Source organism: Crinia signifera, chromosome 3 (assembly GCF_055691185.1).
Source record: "Crinia signifera chromosome 3, ASM5569118v1, whole genome shotgun sequence".
Lineage (NCBI taxonomy): Eukaryota > Metazoa > Chordata > Amphibia > Anura > Myobatrachidae > Crinia > Crinia signifera.
In genome coordinates, this window is record NC_139219.1 from 212,775,053 (window position 1) to 212,795,749 (window position 20,697).

Here is a 20,697-nt window from a genome sequence, read left to right on the forward strand (position 1 = left end):
GGAGGCAGGGCTAGGCAGCAGCACAAGCTGAGCGCAGTGCTGATCTCAGCGCTCAGCTCAGCAGTGCTGCCCAGAAGAAGGAGGCACAGGCAGCGGCACTCCCAAGTATTTTAAGGATTTGCCTGTCTGGGCAATTCTCAGGATGCCAGCGAAGGGGTTAATCCACGCACTAAGCTTCAAAAGTGATAAAATGGAGAGTCATAAACAACTAACCAATCAACACAGTCTGTGACATGACAGGTAGGAGCTGATTGGCTGGCTGTTTATCACTCTCCATTTTGTCATTTTTGAAACTTAGTGCATCTGGCCCATAGTCTTGCATAAACTACCTTTAAAATAAACAGTGTTGCAAGTAAGGGGGTATGGAGTGGTACGGAGTACCTGTAAGAAATATGTTGCAGGTACGCAGTACCACTTACCCCTGATCCACTGTCATTTCTATTTTCATTTTAAGTCTAAATATAATGCATCCGCAGCCCGACCACCCAGCGTTATGATTGGTGCTGTATGCAGCTACCGGCTACTGCTGATTTAGCCTGTCACACTGACAGGCATCAGCAGCGCTGACAGCATGAAGAGCAGGCTCCACTATTGTAAGCACAATCTGCCCGGCTCTCCCCCAAGCAAGAGCCAACCCACCCCCAGTCATTCCCTGTTTCTCATTCCCTGTCTCCTGTGTCCACACCTCTATTGTCATTTAGTCACTCCTCTAGCTTTGTGTGACCACGCCCCCTGATGACACATGACCATGCCCATGTTTGGTGGAGGCTATCAGTACCACCAAGAAAAAAATTATACTTGCACCACTGAAAATAAACTACCTTTAAAATACGAATTGAATATGAATATACAGTCAGAGCTTATTAGATGCAAGAACACAATCTAGGCACTGTTTGGCGCTTGGATGGTCTCCCTGTATTTAGTGTTCCCTCGGGGTGATCTGGCTCCCCCCCGCCCCCCCCCCCCCCCCCCCCCAGTCTAAGAATATACTAGATAATTGGCTTCTAAATAACTTGACAGTAAAGTGTGTGATAGTGTAGCTACTAAAGCAGCAAGGGACATGAATGACTATTCTCTGTAAGGCACATATTATGTATGTGCTATACGAAGAAAGGTCTATATTAACAATAATAATTGGAAGCTAACATAGGAAATTAGTTATACTGATCTTATATTGATTAATGTAATATTATGATTATATTTTATGCTATTGGGAGCAAAGTGCTAAATTGGTTTATAATGTACATTTCATTTTAATGATTCACTATCTTACAAATCATTATCTAAACAATAGCCAGATAACACAAGAAATATCAAATACCGGCTACAAACAGAAATCCACTGTGCTGATTGACTCCGCCTCTGGTGACCAGTCTTACGGTGTACAGCCCTTCATCATCCTTATTCAAATGTGTCAGTGTGAGGGATGCACGTCCCTCTCCAAAATGCAGCTGGTGCCACTTGGATTCTTTCACCAATACATCTGAAATGGAAATTTAATTGTAAGCAACTAAAGTGCTATTAGCATTGTATTATAATATATCTTATATTGACGTTCAACATGCAGGCTAAAAGCAAAAATCCAGCAGTCATAACTAGTAAGGTTATTTCGTCTTACACTTTGTTGGTCCTGGACCACCAATCCGAAGCACCCCTGCAAGTGTCTTGTGGCACCTTAGGGTGCTTAGGCACACACTGTGGGCCAGATGTATCAAGGTTCGAAAAGTGATAAAATGGAAAGTGGTGAACAACCAGCCAATCAGCTACCTCCTGTCATTTTTCAAACCCAGTCTGTAACATAGCAGTTAGGAGCTGAATGGCTGTTTATCACTCTCCATTTTATCACTTTTTGAAGCTTAATACATCTGGCCCATAGCTTGGGAACCACTGCAGTATACAGTACATCAAACCACAAATTCTGCACCCTCTGATTGTTAACAGCCGAAATCAGTGTGAAGTGTTCAGACCTGTCCTTACGTATAATGTGTTGGAAGCAGGGGCTGCTCCAGAGGTGGAGCTGCAGCACAGTCCAAAATTCAAGTAGGAAAGCAGCACCAATTACCATTCCACGCTGACTCAGTAGCAGTCGGTTTGGCTCCCCTGTTTGTATTTTGGACAGTGCTGCAGCCCCTACAATGGAACCGCCATTGGTTGGAAGACAGTAACAGTAACGTTTTGTCGAGATCAGACCAAAGACAACCTGCATGTACATTTATCAGTACTATTTGAGACACCAGCAAGAAGATAAATAACATGCTTTGGTTGTACTGTACAAAGAATGTTAGAATGTAAGCTCTCCGGGCCCTCATCCCTCATGTACTTTTAGTTCTTTTACTTGAACCATGTTTGATGACACCCACAGTTTTCTGCCACTTTTTCAGTGTCATCTGCTAGTGGTTCAATTCGCTGTTTTTTTATATATATATATATATATATATATATATATATATATATATATATTTTATATATATATATAAATTTCCATATTATATTCATATCATACCATACGATATTCTGAGCAATTATTGCTCAAGTAAACATTTTATATTAATATTTTTCTGTGCATAAATAAAATAGTATAAACTGTTACATTTACACTCTCATACAATATGTACAGTATTAACAACCAGAATACTGTTTACAGCATACTGTATTAGACACAAGGATCAGTCACTCACCATCTCTGTACCACTCTGCCTGTGGCCGTAGTCTGGTTAAGTCAGGGGTTAAGAGCACGGAACACGTCAAAGTAACGGTTTCACCTTCAACTCCAAATGTTACACCAAAACTTTCCAAAAACTTAACTTCAATGTTTGTGAAAACAACGGCTGTTGTCAGAGGTACTGCAATTACATGAAAGGCAGGGTTATTATATCACTATCCTAGATGCCATGCTTCTCTAGATGCCACTCTACAATAAACAGAATCCACCCACACGTTTCTTCTTTGGTCATGCCAAAACCGTCCACTGGGGACAAGTTACTGGTTATAATTTGTGCAGTAATGTGAGTGATAGTTTGGAAAAAGATAAAGTACCAACCAATTACCCACCGTCTTTTTTTAAACACATCATGTAAATTTACATTTAGAACATAATGTAGTGGGCGAGGGGGTTTGCAGGCAGGGGATACGGTCGTTGAGTCTACAGTATGTTGGTCGACATGGGGATAGGTTGACATGGCTCTAGGTCCACATGGGTCAAGGTAGACATGGGTCTAGGTAGACACAGGTTTAGGTTGACAGGTCATTAGGTCGACACAAGCATTAGGTTGACAGTGTCTAGGTCAACAGTCAAAAGGTTGACACTATTTTTTGAGCTGACGTGCCGACAAGCGGTATTTCATGCCCTACCATCCACTAGGGCGTGGTGGGAGACAAAAATAGAGTGCCGACCGCAGCACCAGTGGCAACATGCCTGAAGCATTGCAAGTGAAGTGAGCGATGCGAGGGGATACGGTGCACTGGAAACTGTGTCCATGCTGACTGTGTAGATTCAGGTCAAAAAAGTGAAAAACCCCATGTTGACATTTTGACTGTCGACCTAGACACTGTCAACATAATGCTTGTGTCAACCTAATGACCTGTCCACCTAAACCAATGTTGACCTAGACCCATGTCAACCTTGACCCATGTCAACCTTGACCCATGTCAACCTAGAACCATGTCAACCTTTCCCCATGTCGCCCTAACGGTGTCGACCTAATGCTTGTCAACCAACATGCTGTAGACCAAACTATCCCAACCCACAGGCAGGGGGTGGCTGGACGGTAGACTTGCCCACTTTTTCTGGGAAACACAAGCCAAACACAAGTTTCGGCAGCCTCCCGGGCCTTTCTGCAAGAGTAAGCAAGTATGATTTAGAAGCTGATTGGTTAGCACTTTATCTGTGTGCAAATATTACTAAATCTCCCCCTGTATCCATTTCATATACGAATCAGTGAATAAGTAAATGGCAAATAATACAGCTTTGTATTGGATAAAATGGTATGTTACCACTCATTGGGTTTGTTATTGGTTAAATGACATCAGATTATTTGGTTATAATACTGGTCAAATAGAATGTGTACACTGGTCATTGCAACAGGTCAGGAGAAGCTGGTCACTGTGGGGTGAATGAGGCAATTTTATACACAACTGTAGTATGAACCAATAGGGTGATCTGTCCATGGAGAACATGCTGCATAATATTCAACATGCTAAACTGATTAAAGGTTTATAAATTAAATACTAGCTACAAGATGCCTCAATAACAAAATGCATGAAAACCTCAGAAATGGCCCCTATGCATCAATCTCCCAAAAACAACTTTCTGTAGCTTTGAGCCTATGGGATTCTCTCCACAGCAGTTGCAACATTGCATAGAACAGCTATTATTAGGTGATTAATTATACTATACGGTTGGTCTGAAAAAGTCAGATGCTTCCAGTATTTAAAAACTGTGAGAAGTTGAATCCAATTAGCATTTGGTGCATTAAAGACACATGCCATTACATATTGGCCGACTTTATCCTAGTCACTACAGTTGTCTCCCATTACATCCCTGCCATGTTCTCTAAAATAGATGATTTCATTGATAGTAGAAGATTTACTTACAGTGTGGAAACAAACCACCATACAGAGGTTCTTCCTCTCCTCGAAACCCTGCAAAATGATGTGATATATGATATGATAATTAGGACAATTCATTTTAATAGTACAATTAATGATGCATATCTGTTTCTTTTATGAATGTAAATTAAATACATTATTTAGATGATCATTTTCTAATGATGTCTTTGTTCATTTATTTTGAAGGTAGAAAATTAAATAAAACGTTTTTTTTTTTTGACATAGCGAACAGAGTGCTGTGACTTAATGATGTATATAATGAGGGCTTCAAGTGGTCATCGAGAACTCATGTCTTCCCACCAACTATCCCCCACCTCCCTTCCCATTAGGTAGATTCAGGCTGTTCAGTGCTAGGGTGTACAGATCCCCCCCCCCCCCCAATAAACTATGTTGCCCTACCATTGAGAAAAAGAACCATCAAAAAAGAGTGTAGGTCTAAAAAGGAATGCCAGGATTTGGGCATGGGTCCGTCCAGGCAGCGACCCGGCATTTATGAAGTGAAGCTCACCTCAAAGACAGGTGGCACATCATTTACACTATAGGGGGGAGGCAGTGCCAGCTCCCCTACTCCCTCTAGTGTAAATGGGACCTGGGTTACCTGTTTAGACTGCCCAGCAACCCGGGTCTAAACCAGGTAAAACCTTTTTTTTTTACCCGAATCAGAATGCCTGGTTGCTAGACCCGGAATTTTCCTTTTGGCGCTTTTACACCACACAGAGAATAAGGTCGACCCGGGTAATTTATCTGGTGCATATTTAAGACTGCACTAATTGTGTATGACTGAATCTAGGATGCAATAGAGAAATGATAGACAGAATCTGATTGGTTACTATGGACAACATCACCTCTGTTTTTTAGAAGCTTTAGTAAAGTTACCCCTAAGACTCATTTGTGGCCCAAAAAAGAGCAATACCATTTATGCCTGGATAAGGTTTTTATTCGGACCGTGACTGATTCACTTCTACATTACTCACGTCTTACAATGACAGCAGCATTGGTAGATGACTCTCCATGGGAATTCCTTGCTACCGCTGTGTAAGTTGCTGTGTCATTGGGATCAGTTCTGAAGAAAACATTAAAACCAAATTATTAATATTTAGGAAAAACAGAGCTATCATTTATTTTGTGTATAAATACATTCATACAACACCCCGGTAACAAACACTGCATCAGTCTGTAGACTAGAGGCAGCTGTCCGTCCGCATGCTCTAATAACCAACACAAATGTACTACTACAGGAACTTGCACACATACAGCATAAGCCTCTTTGGCACTACTAGTATGAAAGCATACATAAATAAATGGCTACTTATTGCAGAGAATGGATACTTTGTAGGTTTACTATAATATTATTAACACTGCTTTTTTACAGTATATACAATGAAACAGAACATCAAGTGCAATTCTCAGGCATGCCACTTGGTGGCACTCCATGGAAAGAAAAGTTCAACTGTTAGCTAAATATTGTTCAGCGCATGTGGATTCCCTCAGTAAATATTTTACATTTAACTACATTTTGTCACTAATAGTATAGGTCAAATTTAATAGCAATTTTTGATGTGCCCTACAAATCGCATTAAATCACATTTAAAAACTGCGATTTTGTAAATGCAAATGTAATAGGTTCCGATTTTAAAGGGTGAAACACAAATTATATGCGATTTTTAGTAAAAAAAATAACATTTATATATATATATATATATATATATATATATATATATAACTATAGCACATAGCATTTCCTCACAGTTATTCACTATACACCATTCTTAAAACATGCCAAGAAACATATTTGTACAAAAAATGGCAAAAACAGTCCTAATCTACAAAGATCAGTATACATGTATAACTTAACTTCATCCTAACCAGCATTGGGTGTGGATCGTATTGTCGACGCCACTTAGGTCGACAGTCATTAGGTCGACACTGTTGGATCGACAGGTGTCTAGGTCGACATGGGTTAGGTTGACACAGGTTATGTCGACAAGTCGAAAGGTCGACATGTTTTGTTTACCAGAATGTCGACACAGTCATTGACACAGTTGGAAGTCAATGGCAGCCCCTCGCATCGCTCGCGTTTGCGCATGGTGCCTCGCTGTGCTCGGTACACTATTTTATTCTCCCACCATGCCCTAGTGCAGGGGTAGCCATGCTAGTCTCTAGACCTGGGGTAGCCAACCCTAGTCCTCGAGAGCTACCAACAGTGCATGTTTTGCAGGTCTCCTCACAGAATCACAGGTGAGCTAATTAGCTCCATCTGTGGATCTTTTAAAATGTGTCAGTGAGTAATGAGTGCAGCTGTGCAGCAGCTAGGTTGTCTGGAAAATGTGAACTGTTGGTAGCTCTCGAGGGCTAGGGTTGGCTACCACTGCCCTAGTGGATGGTAGGGCATGAAATACCACCTGTCGGTACATGGCTAAAAAAACAATAAAAAAACATGTCGACCTTCCGACCTGTCGACATAACCCGTGTCAACCTAACGCTAAACTAACCTAAAATGTCAACCTTGTTTCATATCGACCTTGACACCTGTCGACCTTTGACCTTGACACCTGTCGACCAGAGATGATCGCTGATGAAAAAGAAACTGCCGGACGAGCCCGGCAGTGGAAAGCAAGCTCCTGCGACCAGCGATCACTACGGGCAGAAAAAAGATTTATCGCCGGTGCACACGCCCATCGCTGACAATATGATCGCTCAGTGACCATATTTCCAGCGATATTTGCTATAATCGCCCCCGTGTGTACGCACCACTAGAGGCACAAGTAGACTGATGAATAATTTGAGATATGTGTGTGACATAGGGCCAAATGTATAATGCTTCAAAAAATGATAAAGTGGAGAGTGATAAACAACCAGCCAATCAGCTCCTACCTGTAATTTTTCAAATCCAGCTTGTAACATGAAAGTTAGGAACTGATTGGCTGGTTGTCACTCATTTTTATCACTTTTTGAAGCTTGATACATCTGGCCCTGAGTCTGTATACAGAGAAATCAGGATACTCACACATCTTTCTGGGAGGTTCGGTAACCACTGGATTTTGGGGAGCAGGGGGTTGGGAAGTATGCATCAAATTAACCAGCACAGTTCCCCTATCTTTTTGAGATCATGGCACCCTAGAGCAGTGGTAGCCAACTCCAGTCCTTGAGAGCTACCAACAGTTCACGTTTTCTAGATCACCTTGCAGGTACACAGGTGCATTCATTAGTGACTGACACATTATAAATGATCCACAGGTGGAGCTAATTACTTCACTTATGATTCTGTGAGGAGACCTGGAAAACATTAATTGTTGGTAGCTCTCGAGGACTGGAGTTGGCTATCCCTGCCCTAGAATATCAGAATTCTTCCACGGCACCCTTAGACCAAAAAAATTAAATAAAATAAAAAAGTGTTTATATGTGATCCTGTGGTTCATTTATGTGGTAAGGGCATGATTTGCTTCTGTTTGTACACATATTTTATGATTACCAGCCCCAGCACTGGTTTTGTCCATAAATAATTGATCATAAATCATTTGAATCGGTCCTGGACCACCAACAGAGCTGTGCTGCCCTGACCTCTGTCCTCCTCCTCCATGCACTATGATCCTCTTCTGAGTGCAGGGAGGAGGAGAGCCCGGCGCAGCAGCATCGGGTAAGGTAAGGTAGGGAGGGGAGAGCCGCCGGGACCCCTTGGGACCCGCTGACTCTCACCGCCAAGGGCAGCTCTTAACGCAAGTGCTGGCCTTTGCCATAATTATTGAATATGTTAGTGCATATGTGATAATTATGAATGCGGTAGCCGGCTATAGGGGGCGGTAAGGGGGCGCGGATGTTAGCGCATCCCCCCATATTCATGTATGTCCAAATATACTATCTAAGAAATAGAGAAATTGATGGAAATTAATTGCTTAGGACATTTGTATAATTAAATGTGGTGCTCTCATCTTGGTGCCTTAAATATTTTCCAGTCAAGCCAAAGAACACGCAGTATATGCATATAGACAAATGTCACCAGGAAAAGGCTCACTAACATTAGAGTACAGTCAAGATGACAGCCAAGTAATTCCAAGCTGTTTTAAGTATCAGCAGCTCCAATTGCATACAGCTCAGCAACATGGTATGAACAGCTGAGAATACTAGGACTACAGAGATACTAGCTTCTCAAGCAAGAAACAAGTGTTTCTCTCCATACGTTTCATTCATATACTGTACTAGTACTCCCTGGCCTAACATGCTTATTCAACCAAAAACGTTAGTAAAATCAATTTCTTCTTAAATGTCTGAGTCCACCTCTGTCCGCAGCTTTTGTTGCAGCGCAGGTTCTCTAGTGTAATCAAACATAAACTCAGCCTCAGATTTGATCCTTATCTAGCCCTGAGCAGGAAAATGTATTAAACAACCACCGTCCTCAGAGACGCTATTAAAAAGAATCAGTGAAGCTCGACACATGAGCAGAAATGATTCACAGCACAATGTATTGCTAGATAAAAATAATAACAAAGTTAAAAATAACTGTTATATGGTTTTCATTTGTGGTACTGTAAATATGCCCTATTATTATATTTAAGGGAAACAACACAGAATTCAATGACACCATTGAAACTGTATATCATTTGATGTATTATATGATTAAAAAAATAAAAATAAAATATACTCATTTGCAACCAGTATTATTTGCAGAATAATATTTAGCACCATATAAGGAAAATACATCATTTAGATTTTGTTTTGCAAAATTGATACAAAATGTTACTTTGCATATCAGTGTTCCTCATGATGTAGTTATATCCAGACAGCAGCATCCTAAAGAGGGTGTGGTATAGGGTACCGACAGTCATTAGCCCAACGTCAGGATCCCGACTGCCCAGACTCAGACAGCATGGCGAGAGCAACAAAGCCCCTTGCGGGCTCACTGAACTCGCCATGCTGCGGGCACGGTGGCTCGCTACGCTCGCCACCCATTCTGTTCTCCCTCTGTGGGGGTCGTGGACCCCCATAGAGGGAGAATAACAGGTGGCCATCGGGAACCTGTCTGTCTGAGTTTTGACAGTCGGGATCCCGACGTCTGATAAATGACTGTCGGGATCCCGACTGTCGGGACCCCGTCCGGCACCCCCTGAAGAATCCCAATGGTATGTACTGAGGTTATGGATATGCACTAAGATAAAAGGCTACAGTATGAAGGACAGGGTTGAGCTGGGGGTGGTGGTTAGGATTAGGCTGCAGGAAGGGACGGTTAGGGTTTGTCTTCAGGAGAGGTGGGTTAGGGTTAAGGCCAGGATTAGGGGTAACAAATAAAATATATATTGTAATATATTTAGAGAGCGCACATGTGACACTGATACTTTCCAAAATTGAAAAAAAAAATTATTATAGTTTACACACATAAAAGGAACAAGTAAATATATGCATATACATCAAAAGATGTTAATAAAAAAGCATTAAAAAAAAACGTGGACATTTGTCAGCACCTCTCATTGGTTTTTAAGCTTACAAGCCCGGTTAACCTTTCCAATCTGTGTATAGGAGGTTTGGAATGTTTATTCTTTGCTCTAATGTATCCACAATAAGGGATGTAATTTAGTTTAGGAAGCCTCCACACTTCATGGTGGAAATAAACAGGCAATACTGTCCAGTCCCTCTACCAGGGAAGTATTAAGGATCTCACTTGTGGTAATAGTGATGGAATTCAAACAATTTGTTCAGTCCTGAATACCGGTGCCCAAGATAGGGAAGGTGAGTTGCCTAGCGCGGCTGCTGCTCAACACTGACTGTAGTTTAGAACCAGCTTACTACATCAGCAAGCCATCTGCACTGACTCTGCTGGGGTGGACACTCATAAGGGAGCAGACTTACAGCCGTATGTGTCCAACTTATTGTCTCCAGATGAATAAGAGCCGGCAATCCATGTATACTTGTCCGGTATCTAATGGCACAATCTTTCAAACAACCACAAGCTGGGAGTCCTGGAAGCGGGCTACCAAGTGGTTATAAGTCCACAGTTAGAGCAGGTTTATGTGCCTGCGGGAGAGGTACTTTACGCGTTTTTCCGACTTCCAAGTATGTCGGTTTCCTCAGAAGATACCCTCCAATGTTTGCATGGTCACTTTCAAATAAAATAAAATATTTTTTTCAATTTTGAAAAGTATCAGTGCCACATGAGCCCTCTCTTAATATATTACAATATATATCTTATTTGTTGTCTTTGAACTTTAGTGGAGAGTGCAGAACTCCCCAATTGAGAGCAGCAAGTGCCACTTACTCTAAAAAATTAGAGAATAACAATTACACCAGATATTGTGCGCCTGATTTTTGGCCTTCTTTTCTTCCTTCCTACTTTCTGGACCCGGCGGCCATGTGTCTAAATATATAATACGGTTTCCGGTGGCACATCTAGAGAGGGAATTAGAGAGACCAAATTTATCCTTTTCTGTCCCAGGATTAGGGTTAGTTATGGGTAAAATACTCATCAGGGAAGGTTTTGGGATTTTAAAGTGGTGATGCCGCTGCCGTAATTCTGACTGTCAGGATGGTATCTGCCGGGATATCGATACCATACATTGTTCTTCACAGTAGGGCTCCAAGCTGGTCTAATGCCTGAGTCAAACCAAAATCGCTGCTGTGCAAATTCACACAGTGGCCAATTATCGTTACAATGCACATGCGTACAGCCGGTGTTACGCATGCACAAGGCCACCCTGTGATGAAATCTTACTACTGTTTTTCTTTGCTAGCCATTCGCAAGTTGATTGACAGAAAAAGGCATATGGAGTGTTAACCGGCCATTTAATGGGAGTGTTAAGGAAAACGCTAGGTGCTCCTCCAAAAAATGGTGGGAGTGCCGAGTAAGTCTCTAGCTACTGAGCCTGCAATGACTTGGTGCCCAGAGGAAAAACCATTTGATGGAGAGCCTGTTATGAAGGATTTTAGACATTTTTGCTCAGCTGCGAATTGTATGCTAGGTGTACACATCCATTTGTACAGTGAGCAAATCCCACAAGGCAGGATTTCACTATTGCTGGGCCACATCTACCTGATTGCTGGACAATGCAGAAGCAATCAGGTCTGAATTGGGCCCATAGTTTCAACCCATGTTACAGTTGCTCAAACGCCTTAAGCTTCTGTTCGTCCAAACTGTTGTGAAGTCAGTAAAAGTTGACGCCCTCAACGTGACATCATCCCACAGCTCTTACAATGCACTGATGAGCAACTTTTGAACAACCCGGGTCTTTCCTTCCACCCCACAGCGCATCTGGTTTGGGACCAAGGTATAACTCTGGTAATGACCAGGGTCGCATACAAGGCAAACATAATCAACTTTGACCTTTTTACACCAACTCAGATAACCCAGATAAATTTCCAATGTCAAATGCTTGGTGTAAAAAAAGGTATTGCAGTCGCACACAAAGCTTTCTGGAAAAGAGCTTCTGATTTCCTCCTGTAATCAGAGATGGAGGAAAATATGTATCTGTATCAGCCCTACACACCCACTATGAGAGCAGCCAATATTATTATCAGTATGTAATTGCACAAGCCCTATACTTGGTGAAAAGGTCCGCAATTCCATCTATATGCTGACGGCATGATCAGCGCGAACAAGTCACCCTGTTGCTGAGCGGCTACAGTATAACTATTGTGCTATATATGAACATCAACATGTTGTCAATGCTACTCTGATCAAGCCACATATTCACAAAGATGTATGCCTATACCCAGAGCTGGATTGAGGGGGGCACAGGAGGTCATTACAACCCAACCCAACCCGCCCACCACCACCACCCCTTCTCAAGATCCCCCCCGTGTCTGCTGTCCACTTTTGGATGGTTACATGCATTTTTTGTAATGAACAGTTTAGTAACTGGAGGGCCCTGCCCCCATATGTTCAGTGGTCTCCAGCTGTCATGCCATGCACCTTGATGCAGATACCCAGCATGGCCAGGGCACATCAGAGGTGGACACCAATTTTCAATCTGCCCTGGTTACTGATTACAAAAGCTGGAAGGTGTGATTTAAGAAAGGACCCAGACCATGCACTAATAGTGAGCCAAGTTTCTAAGCATGGGCCCCTACCACTGCATTTACCCGGTGGGCCCTTCATGCCCCTGTCCGACACTGACTGTATATGGTAATGCAATTACCTTACATACTGTATGCAATTACTTTACATAACCAACCAATGTTTTTTCCTTTACCTGTATATTTCCAAACTATTCACTCCATATTTGCTTTCAATTCTATACTTTCCTGGGGAACTTGCTGGGCAAACCAAAGTTTCATTTTTATACCTACCGGAAATAAAACAAACATTAATTAATTTAATTAGAGCCAATAGTGTCATCATTTAACACATGGATGCAGTGAGTGTCTTTTTGTAAAAGCAACAATTTAATTAAAGCTAATGGCTAGTTGGCAATAGGCAGCGTCAGCTATTACAGCTTTCCCATAATGGAATGTAAGGCACGCACTATGTATGCCGCCATAGGACTGGGGAGCAGCCCAAGGTTTCCAACTGTGGGACAAAGAATTTCATTAAGAATATTCAAATTCAAATTACTCGACTCATCCTTTTATATAATGGGCATAAAACCAAGGGGGTTATTCTGGTTGATTCACAAGGCTGTGAATCACATGCGTGCAAACACATGCTGCCCGCATCCCCCCCCCCCCTTGCAGCATGTGTTTGCACGCACTGGCTGCGAATGGATGTTTAACATAAACATCCATTTGTTAGCTGTGGGGGAACAGCCACATCTTCTTATGGTCGCCGACCATCGGAATATGTGGTACATGCACGCATATATACTCTCAGGTCAATTATACTGTATATGCGTGCATATTCGAATTGAAATGGGTGGGCAGCTGCCTGCCCCTGGCGCCCACGTCACCCGGCGATTACCATGAGAACGCCCAGTGGTTTCATGGGAATGCCCATGAATCACTGGGCGTTCCCATGGGTAAGTACCACGTCCCGCGGCCCCACGCCCACACACCATCTGCAATATTTGGTGGGTACTGCTTGTTCACCGTGACCGCACGCACCCGGAGTATGCACATGCGCAGGAATGTGGCTGTGCATACGCAAAACATCAAGCTCACATGGGAATTTGCATGCGAGCGAATGGACCAGTATAAGGTCCCAAGTCTCAGACCTAGCTACAGCGGTGGAATGGAATGTATTGCAGAACATGTGTTGAAGATCTTAGACTATGGGCCTGATTCAGACCTGTTCACTAAGCAGCGTGTAATCGCAACCTAGAAAACAGGTAGACGCCACCCAGCCGAACGCCCCATACCCCCCACCACCACAGGAATCCCCTCTGTAGCTGGTGTACGGTAACACATCCCCTCGTATGCAGCCGCATGGAAGAGAAATAATTTCATGGTCGCCCACCATCGAATGATTATTCCCAGCCTTCAGCCTTAAAAGTCATTACTTACAGTACTTATCAGATGGGCACTGAACTCCAAATTCACAACGGGGGCTGATGTCATGTGACATCAGCAGCCCGCTCCAAGCAGGCATCGCCATGACTGCATTAGCAGGGGAATGCCCATAAAATGTTGGGCATTCCCCTGCTGCTGCCCGTGTCCGCCCCGTTCCCTCCCCTTACTGAGCAGACGGCTCGGCAAGTGTGAAACTCTCCAAAGCCATCGCTCCCGGGTTTTGCACATGCGCGCATGTGCAAACCCTGAATATCGGGGATGGGGACGAATTCAGCCCATAACGAATAGGTCTGAATCAGCCTTTATGTTCATCAACAGAACGTAGGTTATATTCATTATTTGTAGCTTTTATCTCAACAGAAGGGGTTATGGGTAGACACTTACCATTGCACAAGAGGTGTAGGATACCCTTGTACAGTGAAGAAAAGCTTTACAGGCATCCCTTCCCAAACGGTATGTGTTCTGAGACGCACCAAGATGTCTGGGGCGCGACTTATACAGTCTTCGTGGATTTGTCTTTGTAGTGCCAACTTTTCCTCTACCTATTAGGAAACATACGACAGACACTTGTTACATTGCATATATACTAGGTAAAGTAGGTATATGCCATATTTCCTTCATGTGGTGCCATTATGGACTCAAAGTTTGCCATATTTCTGCTTATTTGTTTGGTTCACCTTCCTAACCTGCCTGAGTTTCTCTATCCACCCCCTCCTCTTATTACCACCCCCCATTGCTGACTATCTGTCATTCATACAGGTAGTCAGCAGTCCACTGTGCATGCTCTATCGCAGAACTATTACTGCAGATGCATAGTGCAGCTTTGAAGCATTCTCTACTATGGGGGTTATTCTAGTTCACACGAAAATTCACTCTCTCTATTGGACAAAACCATGTGCACTGCAGGTGGGGCTGATGTAACATGTGCAGAAAGAGTTAGATTTGGGTGTTATTTTGTTTCTGTGCAGGGTAAATACTGGCTGCTTTATTTTTACACTATACATATATATATATATAAATAGATAGATAGATAGATAGATAGATAGATAGATAGATAGATATCAGTGTGAAGTAAAAACCCCACCCAAATCTAACTTTCTCTTTACATGTTACATCTGCCCCACCTGCAGTGCACATGGTTTTGTCCATTAGAGAGTGAATTTGCCTTTGCGTGTGAACCAGACTAACCCCCTATGCACGAAACTGGACTTGAGTAGACCTCTGAATCAGACCCTATGTACTGTACTGTACACCCACTTTTCTAATGAAGCAGATCACGTCTTGGATAATGCATGCATTGCACAGTGGAGTTCAGGCCACCAAGCAAAACTATACAGTCATTTTGGTTCCCGGAAAGTGATTCAAGACAGTCATTCAATGGGATCCACTAGATGAATGGATGTAAATATAATAACTCAAGAGCTGCTTAGATTACATATGTAATCCATATCAATGGGGGAATTTACTAAGATAGGCGTTCTATTTCACATGGGATGTTGCTATGGGAAACCAATCAGATCCTGTCTATTATGTTCTAGAAGGTGCTAAATAAATAAAAAGTAGATTCTGATTGGTTGTCCATAGCAACATCCCATGTGAAATAGAATTTCCCATATTAGTAAATTTCCCCCCAAATGTCTAATTCGCTTCATTTAATATTACCCACTGCTCCTGCAGACAATACAGACCAAGCATGGAGCAACACAGAAATCAAACACAAAGCCCCAGCAGGAGTAACATCCAGCTCTGTGATAACTTCATCCTTAGTTAGGGTAGCTTCTTATCCTATTTTTATCTATATTTTTTTAAATACCTCACCACTGCTATTATATCTGAAGCTTCTTAACTTTATCATCTAATAGGAATTCATAGGCCAGTATTCAATGCTCCCGGTTCACCGTTTTTATCCTGGCGAATCGGGCTGTTTTCACTCCTTGCATTGAATCTTTTTCAATGAAAATCTGATTCACCCTATTCAATGTTCACTGTTCGCCGAAAGCGACCAGTGAATTCCGGACAGTTCTCTGTTTCATGCTCGCTGCAATTCGCTGGTGTATTTCAATGGGGTTTTCACTGGGATTCGCCGATAGTGTATTCAATGCTAGGATGGCGAATTGCTTTCTCCCTGATTTTTGTCATGATTCCACTTTGCATTCGACATCTTTTTAAGGTGAACTGGAAAGTGATCTTTTAAAATATATATATATTTTTTTTTTGGGTGTCAAAAAATCTGAATTTTTTTTCTGTGAATGCATTTTTATTCATGTGCTTGAAGATGGTGATTAGCCACTTCTCTCTGGTCAGGTGGCCATACCCCTTAAAAAGACCACGCCCAATGCAATTCCCTGGTGGGCCCTTCATGCCCCAGTCCGACATTGGCTGAGAGCCTAACTGCTGGAATTCTGAGTACATACCATATACTGTATGTATACCAATGAGGATGTTGGTGTTGTTGCAGGTTTTGTAGAATACATCATGCCAAAGAATGGCTGCATAAGAGGTTTTCATACAAACCATAATTTAAACTGCTTCACTCCATAAACGAACTACTTGACTCCATAGCAGATTTGTTTAACATTGCCTTTGTAACTTGCTGATCTGGCATGATTGTGTACAGGTTGTGCTTTTGCAACATACTTACTTACTGAAATATGTGGTGCTGCATCACAAAACCTGCATTGCATCCAGTGAAACCATTCCTTAAGAAAACGTGTTAAAATCCCTTTTACACTAACCATGTGCCCTGTGTCCAATAAGAACAGTTTTACCCAGTTCTGTCACTGTGTAGGAGCTGGCACTGAGACTGCAACCACAGTAGTCTAAGTGAGCAGACCGCATCTCCCGATTCCCCAGTGTGACGAGAAAAAGGATCCAGTATGTGAAGCCTCGCCCTCTTTTGTGAAACCCATCCTATTTTCATTAAGCCCCACCTCCTTTTCCACAATGTGTGTGTATACAGTAGATCACTCTTGGTCGCACCAGGTGCCACAAGTGGTGCCTCTGCTTTTGCTATATATTTTTACTGCTAGTTCATCCACTTGAACGATCCCTGGCTCTTTGTAGTAATTTGAAATTATGGCCAGTCATGTTTGAAGTACAGTGAGAAAGTCAGACATTACCATCCTTTGAATGGACACTTTGTCTATCTGTTCCCGTGCTAGGGCCCGTGCAATGCGAACATCTTCTTCCAGAAAGGCCAGCTCCGTGGCATAGCGAACACTTCGGTCATAGCTTCTATGTTGGTGAGCATGTCTCTCGGTATGTTGCTCAGCATGTCTCTCAGTACGTTGCTCAGCATGTTGCGCAGTATATTGTTCCTGCATCCTATATGAAAGAACACACAATATAAGAGTATAGAACCCTAAGAGCAGTGACAGAATATTGAGTCTGATGCTAGTAATTGTTTTATATAAGGCGTTACTAAAAGCTCTGTTTCTTATGGTTTACAAAACCATGCTCTGAGATAATTATTTCACTTCAAAACAGAAGAACAGAAAGAACATTAATTACATAAATTTAGTAGTCTAAAGAATAGAGATTTCATTCAGTAGGTAAATCAGAGAATGTGTTATCACAGAAAAGGGTTTGGTAATGCACAGAATACCACAGAAACAAAAGTATCTACAAGCATAGTGTAACAGTAAGACACTACACAATATATACACAAAACAAAAGCATAATAAAATTCAAATCAAGCAACAAAGAGAAGCCATGAACGGGTATGACACACAGCAGGTAACAAATTCTAAGCAAGGATGTAAATGACGACACAGGATTCTAACATGCCATAAATACCAATACTAGCAGGCAACAGTGTAAGCAAAATAATGTAACACATTGATCCTTCTTTGCATTTGCAATAGTCATTTTACATCAGCACTGTACATAATGGTACAATCAAGCAGTGTGGTTCATTACATGAAAAATGTCTAGGTTGACAATGGGTAGGTCAACATCAAAAGAGAAACATTCACAAGGTCGACACTGTAAAACGTCGACACACGCACAATGTCAACGTGGAAAATGTGGACACATGATAAGGTCAACATGCATTTTTTAGTGTCAATTTGTAGCTTTTAGCACATGGACACCCAATAAATCAATGTTGGAACTTGTGGGTGGTGAGACAAGGTGCAAAAAATATAATTTGGCCCCCTCCTCCACCCCGACCCAAGTTCACAATATGCAGCATAGTAGTGGGTGACAGGGAGAGGCAGAGGGAAACAGGGAGAGGCTGGGGAAACAGAGTGTGACATGGAAAAACAGTATGTGACAGGAAGAGGGTGACAGGGGCAGAAGTGGGCCCCTTAGTCCTCACTTCCTGCACCAATGGTAGTTCCACTTCTGCAATCAGTTTACCGTGCCCCATCAAATGGATCACTTAACGCCATGCTTCATGCCCAGCGTCTTACTTCTGCACTTGGCACACTTTTCCATTCCTAACCGTAGTCCACATGAATGGAATGTAGAAAAAGTAAAAAAGATTCAAAAAATTCATGCAAACCTCATGTCGGCCATTTCATATATCGACCATATAAGGATGTTGGCCTTTTGACCTTGTCAACTATATGTATGTTGTACATATGGTGTTGACCCACCAACTTCAACCTAGAGACTGTCATCAGTCATCTGGATACCCAATTAATTCATTAAAGTTGCAATTTAATAGTCTTAGAAATGAAAGCCTCTACTGGAAAAAGCATGTCATGATACAGTAAATGTTTCTTTTTAATTGTGAAGGTATTAAGATTGTTAATGTTTAGAAAGTAAAGAATAATTGTCATTAAAAGCTGAAAATAAAAAAATCGGGATTATCAATCATCATATTACATACAGAAGACATGTTGTTAGCTGTTGAGAGAATATCAAGTTAGATAAACAGATACAATTAACCCATTGAGTGCCAAGTGAATTTGTCACAATAGGTGTGAAAATTGTTCATCATAATGACCTGTAATGCGTACCTTATATAGGAAATACAATCTATTTTTTTGTTTTTATGTAATGTGAGTGACGCCGGCATTTTTAGCGGAGATTTTGTGCATCTCTTACAGAGATGTTGGCACTCAAAGGGTTAAGCAGCAGTTTGCACAATAATGTACTTTATGAGGCACAAACACAGCCCTTAAATATGGATATGTTACCAGAGGAATGAATCATCTGTTAGTGTAGAAGTAGGTATTAAAGATAAACCGTAACTTTATAGGATTAAAAAAAAAAAAACAGCGCATGGTGCTTATGGCAATGTACTGTATAAAATATATTTTGTCAGAAGACCGATGTTTAATATTAAACAGTTATATATGGATAGTGTCATGTATAGATCTTGAGGTTTTTTCCTGCAACTTGATCAAATTGACAGCTTTCTTTGGCACATCCAACCAATCAATATGTAAACTAGACAAGCTCTACTAGAATTTGATTATGGGAGTTCTCTAGACAGTAGCCGCAACATGATTGACAACTGAAAAGTGATGTCTGTCCTGTCTGTGCAAAAATAATTTTGAACCTGGGTACTTCGTAACAGAGAATGAACAGACATTATGGGGTAGATATACTAAACCATTTGCTAGAAGCCAATAGTGAAATGATAGCCAAAATCTGTGTGACTTTTACAAGGAAAACACCTCTTTTTATTATTAGAAACTTTAGCAAGGCTACCAGACAAATGCACATATACAGGGACTAATTTACAACAAGATGCTTCAGTGCAACTCTGCTTCCTAGTCAGTGCTGTTGTACTTACTTCATGAGTAAGTGCACTGAAACCGCTTCTTCCCCATGTACTGCGGCTATGTGTGCTATATGACAGGGGCACTCTGTCATTACTGACACTTCTATTTGTAAGATAGTGTGCTGATATGTGGGGCAATGTACTGTAAGCGGCACTGACCATCCCAATACCTGCAGCCAGGGCAATTTCTACGGGGGGATGAGCAGTGCAATTGCACGGGGTGCTGCACCTCCCACCATGGGATTACACATCTCATTCACTGACTTCTGACTACTACTACTACTACTACAGGTAGCCTTTTTCTGCAAGACCACACCCCTGCCAGAAGACCACGCCACTTTTGTGTCCACAGCTCTTTCTAGAGCACACGTTCACAATTTTCTTTACATACATATGGGGGTGGGGTGGGGTGGGGGATCCAGCTAGTGACCTGGCTAGGGTTGAGACACTGAACATCTGCACTAGGCTGATATGCTTTGGAAGGGGTCTAACAGGCATCGCTGGAGAGGGAGCTTTTTCTCCACAACTCCACAAACTGCTCAGCTCAATCATATTATCACCCAGCTTTTTTATCATTAGCAACCACATCACACACTGCTGATGCATTCAACCCCACTAGTAGGGCTCCAGTGACCTGGGCATTGTACTATTTTGCATGTTTAGTGCAAATACTGAGTGGTAGGAAGCATGGCATGGCCTACTTGCGATTTATCATACCTATCAATTACTTTTGTGGGACAGTCATGTATTTTGGGACTATCTTGCTGTCCCACCTGTGGGCAGCAGTGTCACGTGGTGGTGGTGAATGGGGGGCAGTGGGGATGCCATCTGTCAATTTGCTGCTCTGCTTAGAATGAGTACAACAAATATTAAAGGGAGAAAGGGACTGGGGGCATGGTCTGCAGGTCCCGGAGCGCTGCTCATAC

At 42.1% G+C, this 20,697-nt stretch overlaps 1 protein-coding gene across 1 annotated transcript in view; it reads right to left on the reverse strand.

The window, feature by feature from the left end:
* MYOM2 (myomesin 2) overlaps positions 1-20,697 on the reverse strand; it is a 268,492-nt gene that overhangs the window by 106,823 nt on the left and 140,972 nt on the right. Inside the window, exons 3-9 of the mRNA XM_083177359.1 lie at positions 17,157-17,361; positions 14,422-14,579; positions 12,786-12,878; positions 5,583-5,671; positions 4,594-4,641; positions 2,679-2,843; positions 1,322-1,483 (exon numbers count right to left, since the gene is read on the reverse strand). Coding sequence (XP_083033485.1) covers positions 1,322-1,483; positions 2,679-2,843; positions 4,594-4,641; positions 5,583-5,671; positions 12,786-12,878; positions 14,422-14,579; positions 17,157-17,361 — 920 coding nt within the window. The remainder of the gene's footprint in view (positions 1-1,321; positions 1,484-2,678; positions 2,844-4,593; positions 4,642-5,582; positions 5,672-12,785; positions 12,879-14,421; positions 14,580-17,156; positions 17,362-20,697) is intronic.